This window comes from Neurospora hispaniola (genome assembly GCF_033458365.1).
Source record: "Neurospora hispaniola strain FGSC 10403 chromosome Unknown B0T23scaffold_8, whole genome shotgun sequence".
NCBI classification, from domain to species: Eukaryota; Fungi; Ascomycota; class Sordariomycetes; order Sordariales; family Sordariaceae; genus Neurospora; species Neurospora hispaniola.
In genome coordinates this window covers 955,091-980,262 of record NW_026944413.1, presented here as the reverse complement: position 1 = coordinate 980,262, position 25,172 = coordinate 955,091, and the positions used below count along the sequence as shown (strand labels likewise).

The 25,172-nt window shown below is 47.9% G+C and overlaps 9 protein-coding genes across 9 annotated transcripts; 3 read left to right on the top strand and 6 right to left on the bottom strand.

Moving 5' to 3' along the window:
• Window positions 1-1,567: 1,567 nt before the first annotated feature.
• B0T23DRAFT_399007 (uncharacterized protein) lies at window positions 1,568-3,058 on the top strand (the record flags this gene model as incomplete). The annotated part of the gene is made up of 4 exons (XM_062838389.1): window positions 1,568-1,682; window positions 1,724-1,909; window positions 2,158-2,218; window positions 2,287-3,058. The coding sequence occupies 4 exons, from the start codon at window positions 1,568-1,570 to the stop codon at window positions 3,056-3,058; spliced, it is 1,134 nt and encodes a 377-aa protein (XP_062689162.1).
• Window positions 3,059-3,841: 783 nt separating this feature from the next.
• B0T23DRAFT_387987 (uncharacterized protein) lies at window positions 3,842-5,947 on the top strand. The gene is made up of 4 exons (XM_062837723.1): window positions 3,842-5,028; window positions 5,197-5,306; window positions 5,370-5,571; window positions 5,653-5,947. Exons 1-4 carry the CDS (start codon window positions 4,320-4,322, stop codon window positions 5,706-5,708), a joined length of 1,077 nt encoding a protein of 358 aa, XP_062689161.1. The 5' UTR covers window positions 3,842-4,319; the 3' UTR covers window positions 5,709-5,947.
• Window positions 5,948-6,414: 467 nt separating this feature from the next.
• Window positions 6,415-7,085, bottom strand: B0T23DRAFT_415219 (uncharacterized protein; the record flags this gene model as incomplete). The annotated part of the gene is made up of 1 exon (XM_062839583.1): window positions 6,415-7,085. The coding sequence occupies exon 1, from the start codon at window positions 6,880-6,882 to the stop codon at window positions 6,415-6,417; it is 468 nt and encodes a 155-aa protein (XP_062689160.1). The 5' UTR covers window positions 6,883-7,085.
• A 3,722-nt stretch (window positions 7,086-10,807) lies between these two features.
• On the bottom strand, window positions 10,808-11,284 carry B0T23DRAFT_324725 (uncharacterized protein; the record flags this gene model as incomplete). Its single annotated transcript, XM_062835452.1, has 1 exon — window positions 10,808-11,284. The coding sequence occupies one exon, from the start codon at window positions 11,282-11,284 to the stop codon at window positions 10,808-10,810; it is 477 nt and encodes a 158-aa protein (XP_062689159.1).
• A 999-nt stretch (window positions 11,285-12,283) lies between these two features.
• On the bottom strand, window positions 12,284-13,717 carry B0T23DRAFT_325037 (Phophatidylserine decarboxylase-domain-containing protein; the record flags this gene model as incomplete). Its single annotated transcript, XM_062835477.1, has 2 exons — window positions 12,284-13,610; window positions 13,662-13,717. The coding sequence occupies 2 exons, from the start codon at window positions 13,715-13,717 to the stop codon at window positions 12,284-12,286; spliced, it is 1,383 nt and encodes a 460-aa protein (XP_062689158.1).
• A 52-nt stretch (window positions 13,718-13,769) lies between these two features.
• Window positions 13,770-15,107, bottom strand: B0T23DRAFT_229143 (uncharacterized protein). Its single transcript, XM_062833850.1, has one exon. The coding sequence runs from the start codon at window positions 14,775-14,777 to the stop codon at window positions 14,019-14,021; it is 759 nt and encodes a 252-aa protein (XP_062689157.1). The 5' UTR covers window positions 14,778-15,107; the 3' UTR covers window positions 13,770-14,018.
• A 3,087-nt stretch (window positions 15,108-18,194) lies between these two features.
• B0T23DRAFT_387983 (endoplasmic reticulum-based factor for assembly of V-ATPase-domain-containing protein) lies at window positions 18,195-19,456 on the bottom strand. Its single transcript, XM_062837722.1, has 2 exons — window positions 18,933-19,456; window positions 18,195-18,870 (listed from the first exon to the last, which is right to left on the bottom strand). Exons 1-2 carry the CDS (start codon window positions 19,179-19,181, stop codon window positions 18,325-18,327), a joined length of 795 nt encoding a protein of 264 aa, XP_062689156.1. The 5' UTR covers window positions 19,182-19,456; the 3' UTR covers window positions 18,195-18,324.
• Window positions 19,457-19,599: 143 nt separating this feature from the next.
• B0T23DRAFT_447720 (isoprenoid synthase domain-containing protein) lies at window positions 19,600-21,614 on the top strand. The gene is made up of 2 exons (XM_062841011.1): window positions 19,600-21,193; window positions 21,263-21,614. The coding sequence occupies exons 1-2, from the start codon at window positions 20,006-20,008 to the stop codon at window positions 21,422-21,424; spliced, it is 1,350 nt and encodes a 449-aa protein (XP_062689155.1). The 5' UTR covers window positions 19,600-20,005; the 3' UTR covers window positions 21,425-21,614.
• A 577-nt stretch (window positions 21,615-22,191) lies between these two features.
• On the bottom strand, window positions 22,192-23,480 carry B0T23DRAFT_431992 (uncharacterized protein; the record flags this gene model as incomplete). The annotated part of the gene is made up of 2 exons (XM_062840351.1): window positions 22,192-22,426; window positions 23,464-23,480. The coding sequence occupies 2 exons, from the start codon at window positions 23,478-23,480 to the stop codon at window positions 22,192-22,194; spliced, it is 252 nt and encodes an 83-aa protein (XP_062689154.1).
• Between the last annotated feature and the right edge of the window lie 1,692 nt (window positions 23,481-25,172).

The following is a 25,172-nucleotide window of genomic DNA, read 5'->3' as shown; positions in this document are numbered from 1 at the left end:
AGCAATGAAGGATATCAGCTTGGTACCATCAACACCATCAATCAACGCCCATTGCGTCAGCCATGACTCCCACCGCAAGCGGGAGGATTACGACCAACATTGGCAGTAGTTACAGCAAACATATGTGCCGTGAGCAAGTGGTAACATCACGAATATTTGGAAGTGTCCTTCCCCCCTGTCCATATGACTGACTTGATCAATATTCCTGCCTTGCACCATCTGTCGCCTCCGCCGTCTCCTCCTGTCAAACTCTACAACGACTATATAAATACGCACTTATGCGCACTTGATTACCACCAATTACCTACCCCTTCTAGCTCGAAATAAATCGGACCGCTTTTTGTTTGAGCCGCTTCCCACAAAACCATCTGGATGGCGTTCATTATCCTCCGCAAGGGTTACTAAGTCCTCGTGGCCCGATCTCAATCGTTAACTCCCTGGTATTGGAATCGCATGTTGTTGATTGGAGTTACTAGTATGAGTCCATATCCACGCCACTTCTCCGCAAGGATCATCAGAGACATGGACTATACTATGGGTCGGTGTTTCTAGGTGCTGGCGAAGTTATGGTAACACTCAAGTATTTCAAGCGTGACAGTAATACTCTTCTTCAATTTTTGAGATACACTCCTTCAATTGTTGGTGAAGTTGATCTTCTCATGTCCTGTTCCTGATATGTCCACTTATTTGCTAAATGCGTTTTTGTTCCTACAGCCTACTACAAACCTAGCTTCTTAGTTCGATCCCTCATGTGTGCACAAGTGATGCTCTCAGAATACCGAATAGGTATATACATGGCTTTATCATGACCGGGACGAGAAAGTAGCTGCGTACTCGGATTGACAATAGAGAGAACTCCCTGCCTTAAGCTACCCTCGCCCTCTTTTGATTGCAAGACAAGTGGAAGCCCACGAAGCTTCTGTAGAGAACTTCAGCGCACGGGAAGAGGGCTACCGAAAGGCCCTGGAGGCCACAGACTCCGCCTTTTTGTACGGGAAATAAGCAGAAGAATCTCATCGCTATTTTATCGCTGAGGTTGCAGAACTCGACCTGTTACGCCCGGAGCGGAAGCTGGAGGAGAATCAAAGCTCGATAGGAAGGACTTTCGTGGAGAATAACAGGAGCTTGGATTCCGATGAATTGAGTAGCTGCGTTGGGCTGTCTCTCAGTACTAAATCTTACCGCCAACAACCTTCCGTCACAAAATGTTCGTGTGCACAAGTGTTGCACGCAAAAATACTTGCAAGCTTTGCCACTATTCGAAGTGACAAGTGGTACCTAGCTACGGCCCCTGATTGAAAAGACGTGGATCTTGATCAACTTCATTACTGCTATTTTTTAGAATGAGGCAATGATGGAGCTTCTAACTATTTCCTTCAGAGGTTTCGAAAACTTATTAGGAAGCCAACTTCGCCCAGCTCGTGCTCTCTCCGGCCAAGAGAAGCAGGTCGCTGACACTGATAATGAGACATGGACTAGGGAACAGCACACTGGAGATCTAGTGATTGAAGCTCTTCTATACCTTGAGATGCCGATATAAAGCTGGACGCTGGATCGCCACTACAAGATGTTCAGAGCCAACGAAAAGGGGACTCGCACATCTATGGTCCACACAACACCAGTTCCTTATCAGCAGAATCAAGAGCTTGGACAGTCCCATCAGCTTGATTACCACATCATTGGTGAATGCTTTCAGGTCTTTTTATCTAACATATATAGATAGTCACGAGGTACGCTGGCAGGATCAACACCGGCAATGAAAATGCGGAGCTATGCGCGGTCTCGAAGCCAGATGCTGACCTCAACAACATATTTCAGAACCGCAACCTTCTTTGGATGGGAAGAAAGCAACGACCATGGAAGTATTCACCCCTCGAAGGGACACTCATTCCCTCGAAGGTGGATCGAGGTTTGATTCTCCACGTTTCCAAGGTTGCAGGCTTGACAGCTAACCCAGTGAAGGGATCACCGTCCCTCATAGTATAATGGCCATCGTTCTCCGTTGCCCTCTCGCACCGTTTTTGCTTTCTTTTTTTCCTACTGCTATCATATACATCCATGGTTATCTAAATTTCGCACACACATCTGCAACCGGACATCTTGCGTACCCCAAGAGTCTTCAACACCTTCAACGGTATCTCTACACACATCTACCAGGCACTCTTTACGTCAATACGCTGACGAGTGTTCATTTCTTCTCCATCATTACAGCCGACAGGTAAAGACTCCCTACAGCACATATCTACATCTACGTACACCATTGGCAAGGGACAATAGCTGATGCAGTTCTCTCCAGAAATCCCCTCTAGCCATTGACCATATGGATGCTCCAACGCACGTACATGGCTGGCATCGTAATAGTCGTCGATCCCGCGATCAACGCAGAACTCGCAGAGAGCTGCGCGTTTGCCCGGCGGTCAGTCGCAGACACCTGGATCGCTTTATCTGGTTGTACGAGGACACTGTGTGGGTACATGATGCCGACATAGAGCGGGAGATTTTAGTCGACCCCGGCGCTGACGAGGAAGAGCAACCAACTGTTCAAGACGAATTATGGGCAATGGAAAGGCATGACCCTACCGCTCAAGAGATTGCCATTATGGACACAGTTTCTTCCACATCGACTTCCGCCGAGCCAGGTACCAAGACTGAAACAACCACCACTCCATCTATTTTGACTTGGACCAGAGTTGGTTCGACGACCCAGCCCAAGTCCCTTATACCAGCCAAACCCGACATGAGCATCCATCTCACACCGAACAAAGACCAGACTGCTCAAGAAGAGATCAAAGCCATTATGATGGAGAGGCGTATGGTCACAACTCATGATAATAGCAACACAGATGGCATCCCTTCTACTTCAACTGCTGCTGGGGCTACATATAGTACAATGAACCAACCTACAACCGAGGCGGCAGGAGAGCTTGTACCGGCGAAGTACAGTTCAGGACTGTTTTCTTCCTTGGACTGGTTCTTGAAAAACAAGGAAAGGATAGGAAACAAAGATGCCCCTGGTGGAAGTAGCGGAGGGGTTTGTAGACATGGAGACGTCAAGTAGAGGTAGTCAGCTGTCGACAGTACTGAGTTTGAAAGGATTGTTGTTGGACGGGGGCTTTGGGTACAACAGTGGCCATCTGGTGGGAGTCGGTTTCTTGCTGGCTCTGACTGCGGCGCGGTCTAACAGTAGTAGTTGGAGCTGCCCTGGTACGGGCTTAGTGGCTTGGTTGGAGGAGAGGGGGTATACGGGAGTGTCGGAGGAATGGTTGAACTGTTTGTGTCGAGATGAGGAAAAAATGAAGGACTGACTCTGGACGATACCTGCATCCACGAGGTACCCTTGCATATGTTGTGACGTAGGTACATGTACACAAACAACGAACAGGTTCCTTGAGTTGAAGGAATGAATAAGTGCCAGATGAGTATGTGAAAAGTCGAAGACCGACTCGGGGTTATCAAGGTAGGCCCGTAAAAGTAGGTAGCTCTCAGACATTTGCCTGCTTCGTAGAGATAGATTTAGACTCAGACAACTGCAGCACAATGTTTACTTTGTTATCGGCTTGATGTTTCTGCAATAATTATATGTACCATTCGGATCATGATCCGGACGACGTCACGGTCGCCGGGGTTGTCATCCGAAAATGGAAATTGTTGCCGGGGGCCTCGGTCCAGGCTTTGGCCCGGCAGCTGGAGCTTCCCCGTGGGTGGTCCGGCAGAATGAGTGGGGCCCCGTAAGAGGCCTAGCGGGCCACTACACTATGTATGTAGCACGAACGGGCGAACCGCTGGGTGCGCGAAGACGGGACAGCTGATGATGTTCTCCTTGCCCCTGTCGCTGTTGCCCTGTTGTTCACTGTCACTGCGCCCCCAAAGCAACGACACTACAACCTCACCTCCTCCACATAATTCAACCTCGGCTCAATTCCGACAACACCTAAATCTGGGGGATTGGCTTTCTGGAACTCCGCAACCCATCATCGAGAATATCTTCATCTCACATTCAACAGAGAAAAGGTTTATTTGCGTGGAATTCCAGAACCCCTTGTCCTTCAGCGCCCGTATTTGGCAAGTTAAGCGAGGCCCTCTGTGAAACAAAAGGGAATTAGGGAAACCGATCCAAGCTGAACAATTACTGGACATATTCCTAGTGTATACGCCAATCACCAAACACAACTACCTAGTAAACGCCGTTTACCAGCCACCTGAGATATACCTACTACCTAGGTAACTTTATCTCAACCTCACCTCTTTTTCCCTTTCAATACAACACCTCCTTTCATTTCCTTCACCAAACAGGAACAGACACACCAAAAACCGCCAAAATGTTCCACCACACCCACGGCTACAAATCCCACTCCCTCCAACTGGAGCTTGTCCACCGCCCCACGGGCCCCATCATTCCCGGCCACACCTTCCGCGTGAGCGCCGTCCCGGCCCCCGTCCCTTCCGACCTCAACGAAGGCGACCTCCTCCTCGAGACTCTGTACATCTCGCTAGACCCCGCCATGCGCGGCTGGCTCGACGACGTGCGCTCCTACGTGCCCCCCGTGCAAATCGGCGAAGTGATGCGCGCCTTCTGCATCTGCCGCGTCTTGGCCTCTCGCAGTCCCAAGGCCGCGGCGGGGGACATCGTCACGGCCATGAACGGGGTCCGCGAGATTGGGATCTTGAGTGACAAGCATATCGAGAAGCCGGCGTTTTTGCCGCCCGGTGGAAAGACGACGGATCTCTTGGGTGTGCTGGGCATGACGGGGCTGACGGCGTATTTCGGCATGATGAAGATTGGGAATGTGAAACGGGGGGATACAGTGGTGGTGAGCGCGGCGGCCGGGGCGACGGGGTCGGTGGCAGTGCAGATTGCGAGGATTCAGGGCGCCAAGAGGGTGGTGGGCACGGCGGGCAGTGATGAGAAGTGTAGGTGGTTGGTGGAGGAGGGAGGCGCGGATGTGGCGCTTAATTACAAAGATCCAGAGTTTCGGAGAAAGTTCAGGGAGGCGACGCCGGACTTTGTGGATGTTTATTTTGACAATGGTGAGTTTTGCACTTGGAGTGATGCGGGAGTGTCTGGTGTTTGTGGGGAAAAGGGGTTGGTCCATTTGGGTGCGAGTGGAGGACATGGCCATGGAGTGGATGGATTTGACGAGATGGGCACGATGGGGACGATGTGTGAATACGGCTAACACGACATGATCAAAACAGTCGGCGGCGAGCAACTTAACATGGCGCTGGCTCGGGCCAACAGAGGCGCTCGGTTCGTCATGTGCGGTGGTATCAGTCAGTACAACGCCGAGCACAAGCAAGGGCCAAAGGTGGGTGGCTTTCATTTTCTCGAGACGATAAGCGCCATGGAGTGCTCTACTAACAAGTTCCAGAACATCAACAACGTCATCACCATGAGAATCAGAATGGAAGGATTCATCGTCTTCGACTACAAAGATGAGTACCCAACCGCTCTCGGTCAGCTGGCCCAGTGGCTGGCTGAAGGTAAGCTGAAGAGAAAGGAGACCATCCTCAAAGGAGGCGTCAGAGTTGCGGATGAAGGCATGGTTCAGCTTTATAAGGGTGGTAACATCGGTAAGTGCCACTTTCTCTCTTCAAGCTCTGGTTACCTATATGGATGTCCTTTTCACTGACAGCGGAATGTCCGAAATACAGGTAAATTATTAATCGAGGTCAAGAACCCCGACGAGGAGCGACAATCAAGGCTCTAGATGGTGACCTAGATCGTGGCGTGTTCGGGTGTAAGGCTGCATTTGTTTTGGTACGGTTGCAGTATAAATGGCCTCATACGGCCATTTCTGTACGATAACCGTACAAAATAGTGATCATTTGGTCGGTTGCCGTACAGAAATCCAATTTGCGACCCCCTTAATCGGGTTAGGGTTATATATAGCTAGAAAACCGTACAATTTTAGCATCGCCGTACAAAACCACCAAAATGCAGACCAGCCCCAAAACGCCGTACATGCCGTATACTCGCAATCTGCACCCTGCAATGCCCTGTAAGCTCCAAGGATCTCAGCGCACTCGTGCGGCGCCTTTACCCTATACACCGCCTGAAAGAAAAAAATCAACTAAATGGAACTGGTAGTATACTGGCCGTATAAAGGGGGTGCAAATGGCTATACGGCGCATCTAAAAGGTGGCCCGAGCTTTGTCGTATAAAGCTATACGGCCTCATCCTCTGTACTGCAACCGTACCAAAACAAATGCAGCCTAAAACTAATAAATTCAAGCACAGGCGGGGGTCTATTATTCGGCAGCCATGTGTTCCTTTTTCAATTGTGTATCAAGAGAAGTGTTAACCATGTTTGGGCTCAGAAGCCTACTACCCCAGATAGTCGTGTTCATGTGTGGTAGTTACATGACGTTGACTCGAAATACCACCCAGCAAAGATTTCCTAGACCCTCGCCCTTTTATGTGTATGAATCGAAGTCCGAGCTTTCGTACTCGTCGTCGTCAGAATACCCAGCAGTGTCACGCAGATCGCGCAAAGTTGCCTGGCTGGGCTGCCAGAAAATCTTGAGCGTAGGGGTAGTCGCGGAATTGCTTAGAGAATCTCGGAATCGCCCCCAATTCCATGCCTTAAGCCGGACCCAATTCAAAGATCCAAATTGGCCCGACCCCAATTGAGTACGGTGCTTTACATAAAATACCAACTCACGAGGTCGGGCAAGAACCCCACATTTTTCGCACGCCATTACTTGAAGCTCTTCAAAGCTCTCAGGTCTAGGAATTTTGAGGATTCTGGTATCACGATACGGCCTATGAAGCCGTACCGAGATGAATCCCGTCCGCAATGGCGTTTGGTGACTGGCTCCGGAACTCCCATAACTTCCGAGTGCATACAGCGGAAGGCTGTGGGTGTTCGAATTGTCCGACATCGTTGGGGCGTCGAGGTTGACCGTGACTTGTATTGGCAGTAGACGACGAGCACCTTGGCGTACTTGCTTGCTATGGTATGGAATATTGGTCAGAGTCCGATGTCATGGAGTGGTGGGAATTTTGAAGTATGCGTTTTACTCACGAGGTGTTGATGAAGGTCTGCCGCCGCTGCTATTTCTGGCTCGGATCACGAGAACGGTACTCTTGACTTGTAGTTTGGATTCGAGTTGGATGGTTTCGGCTGGAGTTTCTCTGGTGGAAGAACAAATTGATGGTAGGAGTGGTGGTGGTTGGAAGTAGAGGTAATGACCAAAAAGAAGGGCTGAGGGGGAATTTATATCGAAAAGATGGGCGAGCACCTTGGGGCTCAACAGTTCATGATCACAGCAGACACCCGGTTGAGGTTCTCATTGCATTGCATTGTCAATTTTTATTATTATTTTTATATGGATGTCCGGAGGAAGCAATCTCTCACTTCAACAAGGCACGGAGGCCGGGGTCAGGCATGATGAATATAATTTCATGCTTCCAGATGGCGATATCGAGGTGCACATGGCTCAACACGCCTCCATCCAGACATATGATGAGGGACAGATCACCAGATGGCCTTTGTAACAGCCGACGAGAGAAATGTCTGCATGGGAGAATTTTCTGATGTCCGTACGTACCTACTCCTTTACCGGTGTGGCCGACCACAGACATGAAGCATCACTTTCGCTTGGAAGCCACGTACGCAAGTATCAAGGCAACGAATTCCGAGGATCAACTTTGGCGGCACGCAAAGGTCCTACGGTGATTCGAGTCTCATAACAAATGCAAAGCTCACCATTGCGATAGTGCAGACCAAAATTACCTACCTGACGGTTGCTTCTTTGGGCTACTGGAAGGCATCATCATCCTCTGCGTCAAGGTCACTTGCAAAATCTGGGAATAGGCCGCATATCTAAGGATTCATCTGGAAAATACGATGCAAGGACAAATAGAACATCTTACTGATACTCGGGGATGTAGGCAATCAAGTCTGTGACCATCAGGGAGAGAAAGAAAAAATTTCAAAAAGTTTCAAATTTGTCATAAAATAAACCGATTTGAATGATATGAAAGGCATCACAACGAAAGTTATTGGGTTGCTCCGAGGTAACTAGCAATAGTCCGACGGTCACTCGAGGGTTTGGTGTAATCAATGGCACCAATGGACATCAACTTCATATCTAATATTTATTCGGGCATATCAAACGCAGGAACCAGTCAATGCATTGTTTCAGTGTATGTAGGTGCCTTGAATCTGCAAATCTTTTCAATTTTGTTTCCCTCCAACAACGGCACACACTGCAACTCCACTCGTCATCGTTCCTCCCTCTGTACACTTTACTGGTAATGCACATTACAGCCCACATGAAGCAGCTGCGTCGCCTAGCAAGGCAAAAGCAAGGTACGTCTAGGAAGCACGTGATGCCTCGCCTTACTTGTCAATTGAGGTTTTCTTCAACTTCTTTTCATCATCACGCAAAATGCAAACCAGCACCAGCACCGATAACAGACATAAAACCACCGTGTCATCAACTGGGAAACTCGCCACGGAGGGCAAAGACCCAAGGCAGAGCAAAGACCTGACTAGAGGCAGGACACATGACCTGATTATTTTTATTGCACGCATTGCCTGCTTCTTCTCACTGCTTATCGCTACTAGCCCGTACATACCTCCACCGAAACCGGACACTCCTTTACGTTTTGGCCAGCAGACCTTCAGCCCAAAAACAACGACTGGCTCGTGATCCGCAGATGGCTGAAGGCGAGCAAGGTCGGAACGAATGTACAAGTTTAACGGGGCCGGTCACCTTTCCTCTCCTGCAAAATCGTGTATGGTTCCCAGGCGATCTCCCTTTTTCTTCTCCATCTACACAGTACATGGAGATCTGATATCGACGAGATAGATACCTTAATCAAGGAAGAACCTATGCATCGTGATGCTGATCGTGTTCATAATTGCTAGCAGGTGCAGTCCCGTTACTCCATGTGACGTCGAAAACTCCCAGTGGTAGTTAGTGACGGAACTAACATTATCAGACACCGACCGGAACGCCTTCTTCGGCCCGAGCCGACTCCCATTTCAGATTTACAGCACGAATCACCGTAGGTTGACAGAATTCTTGGGCGATGAAGGCCCAAAGCCGATGCGTATGACCTCAAGGATTGAAGTCAGCAGTCTGGTTGATGTACAGCCAAGCCATTTGTTCAAGTGTTGTCCGTGTAGTAATCTTACAGTAAACGATGAGGTAGTGAAGTCGCTTTCCAGGAATGTATCCAGTTATGCTCGCAGCAAGGGAAGTCATCTACCTTCCCTTTGGGTCGGCTCAAGACTGGAAGAGTCTTGACACAGATAGCATCGTCAAGGTCCATGTCCACAAACGCACCTTGCTGGATTTGTGTGTTCATCACTCGACAAGAACTCGGTTTCCTTACAACCTAACGAGCAGGCCACAACGAACAACGACGAACATAGTCATTCTTAGTATACTTATCTCAATGACAATGCCTCGTACCTAAGTAAAGGTACCTTACCTACCTTACTTGTTTTTACCGACCCAAGTCAGAGGATATTGAGTCTATCGTGATACTGTTGTTTTACCTCTACAATATTCGTGCTTGTCATTTCGGGGCCGGCTGCACATAGGCAAGGTTGATAACAGCACAGTTAACTAGGGGCAATCGAGTGCACGTCACCTGGCAGGCTCAACTGTCAGAGTGAAGGAAGAGTTGGGCCTGAACTCACAAAAGGACAGTGATAAGCTGGCTTTCATTTTCGCTACATTTACTTGTAACGGTAGGCAATTTTTGTAAGTACTTGAGATCACAAAGCTGGAACCACGTGCATGTCCCGGACTCTCTTTCCTACCAGTAAATGATTTAATCTTTACCATGTTTCAAGACTTAAGAGCCCGCTGGCAGGTGTCAAGGCAATTTCGTCGTGATTGTTGGGGAATGTGGACGTGAAGCTAGAGGCAGATACCGTGTCAGAAGCTGTTGCTTGGGACTTGGTCTATTTGGACATGCAATTGCTGACACTAGCGTTGATGGCAAGTAGACTGAGTAGACATGCTGCTTCCCTTCGAGTTTGGGGTGCCGATGGAAATGCGAAGTCTGAGGGAAAGGGCAATCCGACATTTTGGTTCAGATGTGTTAAGTTAAACGGGCAGTAGACATTGATGACATGACATAAGCGAGCTGAAGTGAAATGAGAGATTCTTCTTCAAGTTCACAGTTTTCGTTGGACGCATGGTAAGGCACACTACCTGTTGGAAGGAAGAAGACCAGTTCATCTTGATACAATTACCGGACTGATGAAAGCAAGGTACAACACGGGTAAAATTGGTTGTCTACGGTATCATTCATCTATGTTCCGTTTCATGTTCAGCATTGGATTTTCACATTGAAGCAGAGCAAGAATCAAGTTCATGTTGAGGGCAAAGAGCAAAATTGATTTCCGTTAACGCCAGTGTAAATGATGCTTCGCTCGATGTCTTGCAAACAACGCTTGTAGGATATCCCATCCGAAAAAAACCATTCCGTCCCAGATGCATCTCATTTCCCTCGCTGAAAGTCCTTGAAAGTCCCTAACGCCTGATATCCAATCATCAAACCCATCACTGAAATGCTGTTGTTTTCCTCCTGATCCCCTCCAAGCCTGTCGTAACTCAGTTCGTCAAAGAGCGCCCGTCAGGTTCAAACCCCCTCCGAGTCATCCTCTTCTTTCATCATAGCCAATCCAAATCGCTACCAGCTGATCCTTTCTCTCCATCACAATCCCTTCGGTAACTTCCTCCTGAAACCCCCCTGTATGTTGAAGAGCACCCATCATCAGGTTCAAACCCCCTCCGAGTTAAGCTCCTACAATTCAACACACACAACCCTGCTCTTCGTCCTTTACCACCACCACTGAAATCCCTTCTCCTCCTCCGTCACCTCGAGCCATTCCACCGACAAAAACTTCTTTCCGCCCGGATATGCAGCTCCCAAGACCTGCACCTTCAAACCATATCCTCCACCCAACCCCTCCTCCATCTTCTTGTGCCATCTGACCTTTTCTGGGTAATGGTTGCGGATCAGAAGCAATCTTTCGTTAAAGATTTCGAACTCGGGCTTCGTCATCTTGTCGATAAGGATGTCGACGATTTTTTCAGCTGAAAGCAGGCTGGCACGTGGCGCTTCGCGGTCGAGAATGTGCAGCTGTTCGTACCAGAACCGAAGGGCGTACTCCTGCTGATCGTTGTAGAGGCGGTGCTTTTCGCGAATGAACTTGACAATGGCAGCAACTTCGTGCGGATCGTTGATGTTTTTGCGCATCTGCTGCTTGAGCGAGGCCATGGTTTCGGCTCTCATCATGGTGGTTTCGGCTCTCATCGTGTTCGACATGATGATTGCTGATCACAAAAAAAAAAAAGTCTTGAGACAACTTGAGGTAGGTAGGCTTGCGTAGAGGCTGCGCTGAATTTGTTGATCAGGCTTTGATGAACGATGTTCGAGATGAGCTGTTGAGCTGTTGTTCTGCAGTAATGATTGCAAGAAGAGTGGGTAGGCAAGCTGGTTGTCTGAATCAAGAGTGTGTGTGATGATGATGAGGAGAGAAGAGAAGAAAAGGGCCAGGAAGAGGTGACGGGGAGGAGTCTTTTAAATGTTGGTAAAGGCTCCCAGAAACTCCCAGTGCCCTTTACCACAACGTGTCCAGTTCCATCCTGCAGCTGTTGTAATGTGAGTTTCTGGACCAATGTACCTGTGCTGAGGTGCAGTGAATGCGGCAGATGGTTGCCACCAAGGTTTCCGCTGCAGGAAACATGAGTGAATGCCCAGCTGGTGACTGATTACTGCGATCAATTGTAGCCATAGCGAGCAGCGCGAGTGAGTATTGAGACCACGCAAAGAATGTGGCTGTAGATTGCAAGACGCTGGAGAACAGAAAATATCTCACGCTGACTGGATCATTCGATATGACTGCACGTGGTTGGGGATAGGTATGTGTACGTAGCGGTATATAGGCTCTACCGACAGATCCGAATGTATGTAGTCCATAGAGATTAGCTTTACCTACCGGAGATATACATCACCGAAGGCTCCTCCTTAAAGCGAGCGAGGTATCTGGAGGAAAACAGGTTGCAGGCACCGACGGGCCAGATTCCAGAAGCGAAGCGAAACAAAAATACTGTATGACTGCATCTAGTGAGTCAATGGGATCAAACAAGCTGGCAGGCTGGGCAAAAGGACAGATTGTGCATTAACCGACATACACACGTACGTACCATCATTGTTCTCAACCAAGAATGTTGCTTGAGCACAAGCACTTTTGCTACTCCAACTCCCTATCATAGAGGTACCGAGCCACACTCATGCAGGCACTCCCATCCCTCATTCCCCAACAGCACACAACCTCGCCCTAACCGGTACATTCTCCTCTCTCCCGACTTTCGGGAACCCCTTCAGCTTCTTGCCCACATCCTTGTTGAATATCAAACAGTGCGTTGACCCTCCAAAATGGAACATGCCCAACTCATCCCCCTTCTCCACCCTCTGCCCCTCCTTGACCGTGATCTCGCACGAACTGACCTCGTCCATACCCACTCCAATAAACACCATCAGCCCAATCTCCTTTGCCTCCGCCTCAATAAAGATGATGGCCCTCGTTGCCAGCGCCGTCAAGTATCCTTGGCTCGCCGTTTTTCCCTTTCGCAGAATCTCGTACTCACTTGCCCTGCCCGTCCTGTCCCCCGTCAACTCGTCCGACGCATCCTCGGCCGGAAAGAGGGGTTCAGAAAAGTAGGTCCCGTCCTGGACAAACGCACGCTTGATAGTTCCCGATACGGGCGCGTGCCACCGGTGATACGAAAGCGCAGACAGATAAGCCTGGTAGACGGTCCCGCCGGCGAAGTGCTCGCTGAGCGGGTCATGCGCAAGCATGTCCAGGACCGAGTAGGGCTGGCCCTTGACCCAGAACTTGTCACGTAGGCGGACGTCGTGGGACAGAGCATAGGGTTTGGACTCGCACGCGTTGGCCACCACCAGATGATCCTCGGTCGAGGCGACGGGGCGGGCTTGGGGAACGAAGCGCCGGGTGAAGAAGTCGTCCCAGGATTTGTAGCCGTGTTGGGGCGCCGAAGGATCACACTGGTACATTTCTTCGAACTTGTACGAGGTGTTGGTGGCAGTGTTAAAGACGTTCATCAGGTTTTTTTTGCTTACTTCGCCGAACCAGCCGGTGGGGTGGTCGCCGAGAACGGAGGCGGACTCCGGGGATGTGAGGTACTTGCCCCACTCGTTTAGCATTTTCTTGAGCATGCGGTTCACGTCGGGATCAAGGAAGGCAGCGTGCCCGCTGGGTGTGGCGGAGGCGTAGTCGAAGATGGCGGCAAGAGGAAGGCCGACCAAGCCGACGCCTGCTGCGGCATCAGTCCACTCGGGTGCCCGGCCGAAGACGTGGTTGAGCACTTGGAGCATGTGCTTGTAGTCCCGGATTTGACTATGGTCTGTGACGTCTTTGTTGTAAGGGGGCTTACGAGGTACTTCGTCCCACATGGCGGAGAAGTACATGCGGATTCGGGTGTTGTTCTCGATGAGATCCTCGAACTCCTTGAGCACGGGAATCAGCTCTTGCTCACCGACCTCGTCGACATGTTTGATATGGTGGCCGAGCCAGTGTCTGAGGATGCGGTGGTCTGCAGGCAGCCATGCTCCAGGCCTGACATTGTTAGTTCAGTCCATCCAGTCATGTATGAAGACGAATTCTTACTTATGCACCCGATACTCGTCCGGGATGTGGTGGTGGTTTCCGTGCTGGTAGGCCATGTTGTCGACTTTGTAGGCGCTTTTGATTTTTCTAGATGACCGTGATGCTATGTCCTATTACCGAGGACTGTCCAGCCGGAACCATTACGATCATTTATAGTTTCCCCAAAGGTCTTGACAAACAAAAACACAGCCAAGATTCCTGAAGCAAATGATGCAACCGCCCCAAAGTGGTTATGCGCGATGGGTGAACTGTTTCTTTGCAGGAGTTTCATCGTGTAGCCAATTCGAGATCGGCAGATTATCCAAACTCCAAAGGGTGCCGCGAGATCTGACAAATATCATTGACAGATCTACTATTCTACTTCCTTAAGTTGGTCCGGATATGAGCCACGTGTACCCTCTTGTGGTCTTTCCGGTCTTTGTCATTAAGATGGTTGTAGAGCATGCTGCATTCCTTGCAAACAATGAACTGGGGCCGGGGCTCGCCAATTGCGAGACTTAACGTGGTCTGCACCATTTCCTTCGTCGGGGTCTTGGCTGTGCGTTTCTTTTGGATAACAAGCTGTTTCGAGGTGGTTATTACTGTCGCATCGGTCTCGGTTATAGAAGCTGAAGCTGTGTTGATTGGTGTCCCATCTCTCGCTTCTGATGTCTCGTCCCCACTTTCTTTCCTTCTTTTGCCTGCTTGATAATCGCCAGCGACATCATCGTCAAAGGTCGGACGGGTCGTTAGTCTGCGGCGCTTTCTCTGTCCGGAGCCAGAAGGCGGTGGTGACGGAGGTGTCGATATCAACTCGTCGGAGGCAGGTGGTGCGGGTGTAGTCGCTTTACTGGTACTGGGTGCGGGTGTCTTGGGCTTTGCCTTGAAGAAAGACAGGATCGAGCCAGACTTGGGCGCGTTGGGTTTCGGGCAGCATTCGACAGACGGAGGAACGGTAGCAGCCAAGTTGGGCGGCGGTAGCTGTGGTGCTGGCGTATCTTGGGGACTCAGCTGTCGCGGCGTCGAGGGTTTTGCGCGTTCTTTGGCGGCGGCGGCGGCAGACCGCCTCCCATATGTTCGAATCGGCTTCTTGCGTTGTTGCGTGGCAGGACCCGTCTCGACTGCTTCTGCCGACATTGTCGACTTGATCGCCTTGTTTTTTTTCTTCGACTACTGTTGCGATTCTGGTGTCGATTGTCGAGGTCTGGGGAGAAGAAAGGCAGCGGTCAAGTGACCTTGTCAAAGCTTCAGTTTGTTGTTTGTGTTTACTTTCAAAAACATTTCTGGGGTTTTGCGGTTGCGCCCCGCGTGAACTTTCCGTCTTCGCAGGGATTGGAATGGGTAAATTACTTGAGGGTGGTGGGTTCCTTCTGGCTGGGCGCCAAGGCTCTTCCCCCCTCTCCCTATAAGGAGAGGGGGGCAAAAATCTGGGACTGGAAATTAATATGGGATAGTGCCGATCGGTCCAATACAAATTTCACTATTAACGCTATACAAAACCGCTCTTTAACATCGTGAAATCGGGTATAATAACGCTATATTCCGTACCGCATTTACTTTGTAAAGCTATAAAACAATAAGATTTCTATATCTCTACAATTAACTAAAGGTTAATGTACTATATATTATAGTACCGTTTAATTACTCTATATTTAATATTACTAAGTATATCGGCGCCCGTACGTATAAGGCCACTTGTAATTATAAAAGACCCCTATCTATATAATCTATTGTAGCGTATATAAAAGAGTTTCGTAATTCGATCGTTCGGTATGTTAAGTCGCTGCGTAAGAGAGGTATATTAGTAATTTTATTGTAGGGTCGCGGCCGGCTTCGTTCCTTAATTAATAAAGAGGAAGACGCGTTCGTTGTATATATTATCTTCTATTTCTATAGTCGGTTTCTAGTAATGTAGGAGATGGTAATAGCAGTGGCGAACTAACTATACTTATTACGGAGTCTTCTAGCTACCTATAACCGTCGCTAGTTAAAGAAATTCTTTACTAATTATCTGGAGTTCGCTATTATTATTTACCGTGTAGTAAATATTAAGAAGAAGTTCTAGGAATTAAATAATAATCTTATTAACGATTGGTTTAATAGATATAAGGAGGTTATTAAGGAAAAGAAGGTCGAGCGGGGCGATTATTAGAATAGTAATAAAATGGGAGTAAGAATTGGCTGCGTTGTAAATGGGCGTAAGAATGTAGTTGTACTAAGAGAGCTAGTAAATTAGAAGGTTAGTTATAAAACTAGAAATACTTGTCTACTAGTAAATTTGTATAGGAATCAATATTGACTAATCTTTTTATATATTTTAACTAAAAATTAACAATATTACTAACTGCGAATCTTATATTCTAATAGCTGGCGTTAGTATTGTAGATAAAAGTCTACTTATTTACTTTATTTTTAAAACCGATCCTACAAAGGAGTTTATTTATAATAATTTAGATAATTCTATATACTTTACTAAATTGCTAATTAGGTTTTTAAATACCGAATTTATACTAGATTAATTGAAACACTTCAACCGTTACTCCTTCAATTTATTATTAACCTTTATAAAAGTAGGCTTGTTTTTTATTAATTAATTCGGTTGCAACAAATATAGTATAAACTATAATAGTAGGAAGTTAGATAATTTAATTAATAGAGTAGGGAAGCGGCACCTCTACGGTACGGATCCTATATATCGACTATTAGTAATAAATAGGTTTAATAGCTACTATAATATGGGAGTCCAGTATTATGCCGTCGCCTTCGATATTATATTTATAGTATTACCCCCCCACTCTACCCACCTCATGCAACCGTTGGATATTAATATATTCAATCCCCTTAAAATTTATTACTAGAAGGTTCTATATAACTATATTAAGTGTAATATTTATACCTTCAATTAGGCGGATTTTATACGAGAATTTTAAAGTATTTTAAAGGTTAGTATAATAGTGTACAATATTATAATTAGGTTTAACGATATAGGGATATAGCTAACTAATAGAAAAAGGATTCTTAAACGACTAGAGGTTAAATAATCCAAGTAAATTAACCTAGCTCTCCCATTTATAGTCCCTAAAAAGGAGAGGTTTAAAAAAACTATTAAGGTTCTTAATTGTATTAAAGACTATTACCTTTACAAATTCAACTCCCCTACCCGTACCCGCTACTTAACTATATTTACTCTTACTTTTAAAGTACATTTATTATATGATAATATATAGATGAAGAAGTAGTTTAATTGAGAGAAGGAGGCTACTCTAAATAAAAGAATAAGGCAGAGAATTTATAAAATACCACAAAAAGGGGAGGGTAATAGTATTAGTCTATTAAAGAGAGAAATTACTACCTAAACCGCCGAATAATCCAGGAAGGAGTGGGAGGAGGATAAAAGGAAGTATATAATTACAATAAGGTATATAAATTATAAAACTAAAAAGGAGGTTTATAAAATATAGGTTAAAGATCCTAACAGTAAAGGGAAAGTATACTAGAATATTTATTAGGAATAGTATAAGAAAGATTACAAGTAGGATTATATCCCTGTTAATAAAAATAATATATTTAATATTAATAATAATAATAGAGAGTAATCTTTTATTATTAATATAAAGGAGGATATACCCCCTTAGTTAAAGGAGTACTTAGTAATATTACCTCGCCCTTTACTAAACTACTCCCTTTATTCTAATAATTTAATTAATATTAATTTAAGTAACTAGCAGCCTCACCCTCGGTTTCTCTAATTCCTTCCTCTACCCTCCCCTCCCGTTCGTAAAATAACCTTATAGGTAATTACCTCCCTTAATACTTAAACGCTAAACCTTAATAATAATAAATTTGGAAATTTTTACTTAGAATTTAATAAAGAAGAGGAGAGAGAAGGAGAGGGAGATAATATAATCCTTTTACTAAGGGAGATACGTACCTTTAATAAAGGTAAGGGTAAGGCTATTATTAATATATTATATATTCTTTTATCTAAAAAATATTTTTATATACTACTAATATTAGATATTATACTATTAGCGAGAATAGGGGGACCATCCTCTTCAATATTAGCAATAAATTTATCCTTCTTACAAAAGTGCTATTTTAAAGATACTATATAAGTAAAGTATATAAGGCCTTTAATAAAGAACGAAATCCGATTAGGAATAAAGGATTTACGCGGTAGGAAGTTGGGGGGCGGATTATTAGAATAGGGGGTATATATATAGCGTATATACTACATTCAATTAGTATAATAAATATAAAAGACTAAACCATTCAATTATTATATATATTCGCTATATAGGCAGTCTATTGGGCTTCCTAACTGCGTTGTGTTGATAAATCCCTATGTGTAGTAAGGGTGTTGACTATGGGGATGGGTACTTTGCTAGTAAATTACTATGTGGACTGTCCCATATTAATTTCCAGTCCCAGATTTTTGCCCCCCTCTCCTTATGGGGAGAGGGGGGAAGAGCCTTGGCGCCCAGCCAGAAGGAACCCACCACCCTCAAGTACAGTGGACTGCGACGCGTTTGTTACGCGAGTTCACGCTGCCAAGCACGGGCAGCGCTCAATGACGTGGGGCTCAGCCGCTTTGGATCCGCGAAAGTAAACAAACCCCCTGAATCGCCTCTCCCATGCTCTCCACTAGGTGATGTAGGGATAAATTGAATCTATCAGTCTACATCTACTTTCTGCGTCTTCTAAGATTTGTGTCCTCGGCAACAGGCTCCTTATCCTCAATGGCAATCAGCTTGTCTGCTGCCTCTTTGTCTTCCGGACCAACAACCCATGTCTGGACCACCTCCTTGACCTCCTTGAAAGTCTTGTCCTTCTTCTTCGCCTGACCAAGATGCCACACGTATCCCGAGTACAGAGCTACTTCAGCAACACCTGCAATGATACTGCCTCCCATAGTGAGAAAGATTCTAGCCGGAGTGCTCCACCAACGCGCCAAGATCCAAAGAGTAGCTGCCACGCCTAGAATGGTGACCATGAAGTTGAAGATGAGCATTAGTTGGCGGTGCACCTCGTCATACGTCACATCATCATCGCCCATGTCTTCCTTTCGTGTAGGTCTGTTGGCTTCGGCGAATGCCCGAGCCATACCCGTGCTCGAAGGGAATCGTTGCGAGAAGGTCTCCATGGGTGGAACGGGGTTGATCATGCGTTCATAGGCGCGTTCCTCCTCTTCACGGCGAAGTCTGGCCATCAATGCTTTGTATTCATCGGACTGTTTTGGGGATTAGCCATGCCTGACAAGCTAGTGCAGTGAGGTGAGTAATGTCCACTTACTGGCTCAGGCTTCGGCGGTGGTGGAGGCACATAAACCCTGGAACCTTTCAACAGTATCTCCAGGCTGTACTCTTTATGGTTCCCCGCTTTGAGTAGATTCCGCAAATCCATGATTTGACCATGTGAAATGGGTGAACCAATATCGACATCGCTTAATGACGGCTCGCCATCTCGCTGTAGTTTACTTGGGCCATCTGGAACTCTTTGTAGAGCTTCCAAGATGGAAGAGGTCACTGTGAGGAGGACCATGATAGCGTAGTATGACTTGGGTGTGCAAATTGGTGATATTTTATTTATGCTTGTTCTGATGTCAATGATGAAACGTCGCGCGAGAGCTGTTCCTGGTGTTGTCACTCGTGGAGTCAGTCGTCAGGTGCACCCAAACCCCGAAAACCCCGTTTCTCCAAATTCAGGTCCCTGTACCTGGAGCTCTCACAGAGCTTGGATCGATTCAAGTTGAGCTTGTCTGAATAGAGAAAGATCTGCACCACCAGCCTCAGATCATTCACAAACTTGCCCAGCTTCAGCCACGTGAAAGCCACAAAACATAGGACAATTGCCGCAATGCCAAGCTTTTGGACCTGCAGAGAGGGGCTTATCTGCTGAAAATGGAAGGTGGTGATCCGAGCGCCCAATTTTTGGAGGATGGAACTTTTCGGGATCGGAGGAAGAGGAGCAAGTCGCCGTTGTAGTTGTGTAGAGGTCACGGTAAGTAAGCCGCGCCCACCGGAGGGAAGACTGCTTACCCACCACACCCACTTCGCCATCCGGATGGTTGGACTGAGCCTCCTCCGAATTCCATAGTGCCACCACACGACCACAGAAAAAGTTCATCTGCTGCTCAACCCGTGACCCGTCACACCCGGCGACAAGCAGAGAGAGAGAGCCGTTTTTTTTTATTTACTTTCACAACCAACTTCCTGCTACCACCCGATCGGTCCTCAACAACCCCACGACAGTCGCATCCCAGCTCCGGAATCACCCTTACATGCAAGAGACACTTGCCAGCTAAATAGTCAACAGTCAATTGGTCCTTCTCGGCAAGAAGGACGTGCGCGGGAAACACGGGAAACATGCAGCTCCGGACGGGAGCGGCTTCGGTGGTTCGGACCGGTCTTGGTCTTACACAGTCGAGATGTGCCGTACAAAGCCTTACAGTAGTGCCCCTCGAGCGGAGGATACGGCAGTCCAAGGCCCTCTACCACAACACCAAGAAGAACGACTCGGCATGGGCTGCTGCTGTCTCGGTGGCCGGCAACATTGTCAACAATGCCGTGACCAAGGCCATCAAGGGCACCGACGGTCTGCCCACCATTGACCCTCTGCGTCTTGTCGCGGGCGAGATGAAGTTCCTAACAGGCAACATCCGCAAGCTCCTGGGTTCTGGCCACCCCTCGCTCGACCGCGCCGCCAAGTACTACACACAGGCCGAGGGCAAGCATGTGCGCCCATTAATTGTCCTTCTCATGTCTCGCGCCACCGCTTTGTGCCCCAAGGCTCCTCAAAGGCAACAATCGACTCTCCAGGCCTCGGCCGCCATTGATACCTCGATCTCGCCCCTCAACATCCTCTCCGACTTCAACCCTTCTGACGCCACTCCCGTCTCCATTCCCGCAGATACCGACATCCTCCCTTCCCAGCGACGACTTGCCGAGATCACCGAGCTGATCCATACCGCCTCCCTTCTTCACGACGATGTCATCGATCACTCCGAGTCCCGCCGCGGCGCTCCCTCTGCCAACCTCGAATTCGGAAACAAGATGGCCGTCCTGGCTGGTGACTTCCTTCTCGGCAGAGCCTCCGTCGCCCTTGCCCGCCTCCGCCACGCCGAAGTTGTCGAGCTCCTTGCTACCGTCATTGCCAACCTTGTCGAGGGCGAGTTCATGCAGCTCAAGAACACGGCTCGCGACGAAAAGAACCCCAAGTGGTCCGAGGAGACTCTCACCTACTACCTCCAAAAGACCTACCTCAAGACCGCTTCCCTGATCAGCAAGAGCTGTCGCGCGTCTGCGCTGCTGGGCGGCGCTGATGCGGCGACGGTGGATGCTGCCTACTTGTATGGCAAGAACCTCGGCTTGGCCTTCCAGCTGGTCGACGACATGCTGGACTACACTCGCAGTGAGAAAGAGTTGGGCAAGCCTGCCGGTGCTGATCTTGAGCTGGGCTTGGCGACTGCTCCTCTACTGTTTGCCTGGAAGACGATGCCGGAGCTTGGTCCGTTGGTTGGCAGGAAATTTGAGAAGGAGGGTGATGCTGCTAGGGTACGTTTCTCCTGCTCTGCTAGCTGTTCGATCTTACACACACACAATTGCTAACATTGTTATAAACAGGCAAGAGAGTTGGTTCTCCAGAGCAACGGTATCGAGCAGACCCGTGCTCTCGCCCAGGATTACGCCGAAAAGGCCATCGAGGCCATCAGCGGCTTCCCAGACAGCGAAGCCAAGGATGGCCTAATAGAAATGGCCGTCAAGACGCTAAAGCGCAACAAGTAAAGCACCACCGAAAAGCAAACAAGAAAAAGGGCGATCAGCGGTTATTGTAACACCTGCTGAACGATAAAAACCAGATGAGAAATGCATACATGTGCTACTATGTAGTAGCCCCTGGGTAGAGTGGCAAAAGAGTCGAGATTAAGCATAGAGTAGAGGTAGGTAGCCACATATGTTTGGCTACGGATGTACAGCAACAAATATGTGGCTACGAGTGTACAAGCACAAGGAAAAAAAAGGAAAACGGGAAAGAGAAAAAGGGGCCGACATGACTACCACAGTTAAAGCAGAAGGCTTTAGTTTTGTGGACGTGGATGTGGTTTTGGGCGGACGACACATACACGGCATACATACATGTACTATCATCATCTTCTTCTATGATTTTATAAGGGCGCATTTGCAGGAGCAATGGGAAAGATGAATGGGATTGTTGTAAGAAGGAACCTTCGATTCAGCTCAATACCATGAGGGTTTTCGAGGCACTTGACTATCAGGTTTGACGTGTGAACTTGATACGGGTCGCATTTCAGTTGGGGATCTGCAACAGTCGATTTTATGGCGATGTACATTAGCATGAGTTCCGCAGATTCATGGTCGTGGTAGTGGCTAACCATCCCCCCCCCCCCCCTCCCATATCCCCCATCACCCACGTTCGATTCGAACCCCATCTTCCTTCTCTTTTCTACTAAGAGGTATCCTGCCCACTACAACTTCTCTTTTACCACAGCTGCAAACTCTCCTTTCCTCTACCCCCGATAAGGTCCCGACCACTACTCCGCCTCTGAGATGTGGTTGTCGGAATCCTCGATACCTGCGCCGGCGCCGGTGTGAGGAGGTGTGGGGTGAAGAGTGTTGTACGGCTGGATAACGGGAGTCATCGTGATGATGACGGTTCCGGTGACGGTTTCGGTCATGGTGACGTGGTAGCTCGATGCAATGTTGTGTGGGATTATGGAGATGGTGAATCCGGGCTGGTTGGTGCTCATTGCGATGGTTTCTTTGGTGCTTTTGTAAGGTAAGCAAGGGTGCCGTGTACCACTTTGTAGGTAGGTATTTGAGCGGTTGTGGTGATGATGGATACCTTAGGTGGAGAAGAGAACCTATGGAAAGCTTGTTAGATTTCTATATATCTAGGGGTATGTAGTGTAGGTGGTGAGGGACGAAGGCTGGATGAGCTATTTCGCAAGAAGAGACAGGGTAACGGGCATACTTTTGTAATTGCGCTTTTACGGGTTGAATGTGGTGTCTTTTACCTCTCCAGGTGTTCTGGGTAATGGTAGGAGTTTGATATTGTCGTTGATGATTGCCGTTACAGATGTTGGTATGATTGTTTTCCAGCTGAAGGCTATCAGTGATGGCTGATCGTTTGTCAACTCCTCGCAAGATTGGTGACCGATGGTCAGAGAGTAAGTTATTCGGGCGAAGTTGAGATTTCCGCTGATCGAGATGACGATGATGGGAGAAAGAGTTCTTCGTACGTAAAGTCACAGCGGAGAAATGGAGATGGAGAGGGTTCTTACGTCTATGTTCTTGAGAAAAAGTGAATTCTGTCACCGGGGTGGACTAAGTTTATGGTTTGCACACGACTCTCACCATCCAGTCTGCGAGCCGGCGTTGAACAAGACCTTCACCACCCATTATTGGACCATTCAGTCTTTCTTGTCCGAGGACCGAGTCGGGTGAATGCCAAGGCACCAGAGCCCGCCCGTTGATTAGACCCGTTATAGCCTCCTTCATATCGATCTTGACTGCAGCGCGGCATTCACCCCGTTCGTCTCCTTGGACCAGATGGTCTTGTGTTGGTGAAGGGTCTTATCCAGAACCAAACCTTAGCCGAAATTCCAAGTCTTGTCATTTCTCTGTAGCCTTCTACCCCTTCTCCCACCATCATCGTCATCTTGATTGCCAGGAATATTTTGACCATAGCCTGCTTCGGCCGAACAACAAAATCCCCGACCTCTCTGCCATCACCTGTTAGTCATGGAGTTGACTATCAACCATCACTGATGGCCTACAATCGGAAAACAACGATACCTACATACAGCATCAACCATGACATGACAACGCTAGCAATGACAAAGTTAGCAACCAGACAAACTATATCAATAGCGATACCATCAGCCGGTCAAGCAGTACCTAACCAATAACAAACACTACCTACAAATTGGTCGCTCCTGATCAGAAGCACGGCTAGGAGATATTGGCTACCTATCTAGAGGTACCGCCGCCGATGATACCCCCAACAAGGCCGGCACCGTCAACATGATGGCTCACCAGATGGTCAAGGAGGACAAGATTGAGAATGTAAAGTGGAAGAGGTGCTCCAACCACGCGTACGTGAAGTGAGTGAAACAAGACTCAAAATATGTCATTGGAGACGGATGGGGAGTGGAATGGCGGTTGAGACCGTTCACCTGGTGATTCAGTGACGGATGCGAGACGTTAATGTTCTGCTTTGGAGTTGAATGTTGTAGCGAGAAATAGTCAGGAGTTGAGGAAGGGACGATGTTTGGCTAAGAGCCCTGGAAGTGGTCAGTAAAGTTGCTAGAGGTACTTGGCTGTTCGGCTGCCCAAAGCAGGTACACCCAAACTACCTAGCACCTTCCCTCTCCATACTATTACCATCACCGATTGCTACCACCGCTCTTTGCCCAGTTTCCCTTCTAACTTCCCCCCCTCCCTCCCAAGTTACCGCATCCCAACTCTCATCCTTCTACGAAAGGCAAATAGGCCATGCTGACATTTCTCACCAGACACGGGCCGTTAAGCTGACGATAACGCAGGTGCTTAGGCTAAGAACCCCAGGACCCCAGCATGTTTGGCCCATGCAAAGAGATGGGTCGGCGTAGTCTGCAGTGGTGATAGGGTGGATGTAGGGGCACCAATCTGATATGTTTCTGTTCCTCTTGCTGGCGAGTATCGTTGGTGAACATAAACCATGCCTTCCAGATACAACATACCACTTGTCCCTGACACCCAGTAGCAGCCTGGGCAGCTGTGACGAAGAGGATGACAAGTGGTACAGGTATATGTATAGCGCATGTTATCAGAAAGTTTACATTCATTGTACATGTAGAGAGATACCACCGGCGGATATGGCGATGCGGTTGTGTGTGAGGTGTCATGGCGTTGTTTGGGAGGGAAGATGGAGGTCAACCTGGGGTAATAAAAGAGAGGACCATTGAATAAACATCGCAAGTTACAGATACCAACAGTATCCAAGATGGCGGTTTTGGCCAACCGTTTTATGTCGGCACGTCAGCAGAAGCTGGGTGGAGGGTTTCAACACGCATCCCTCAAAATGGTATGCTTGGTAGGCCTCCTGTGCCACCCATCTTGTTGCCTTCAATCGGGGTATAGGTGAACACACATCACCGTGATCCAAGGTGTTTCCAATAGTTTGAGGACCAGGCAGTGGCAAGAAGCAACGCGTTCACGAGTAAGGAAGAAATCGTTATTGATCCAACGAGAGAAGACCATCATTTGATTCATTTCGTGTCACGATATTGTGACGTGACTCATCTCAAGTCAGCGAGTGATTCCCATCTTGTGCGTATGCACATACCAATCCCCAAATGGGGCCCCTTCCTCTGCAGATATTCCCTATAACACCTTTCCCATAGCGCTTCAAAATGTACCAGCGAGCGTGAATATCCAAGAATTGAAAAACCCCTGTGGCACCCGCCACTCGACCATGGCCAAATGTTTTTTTTTAAAACAAGTCAAATCCTAACGAGAGAACGCCATTCCG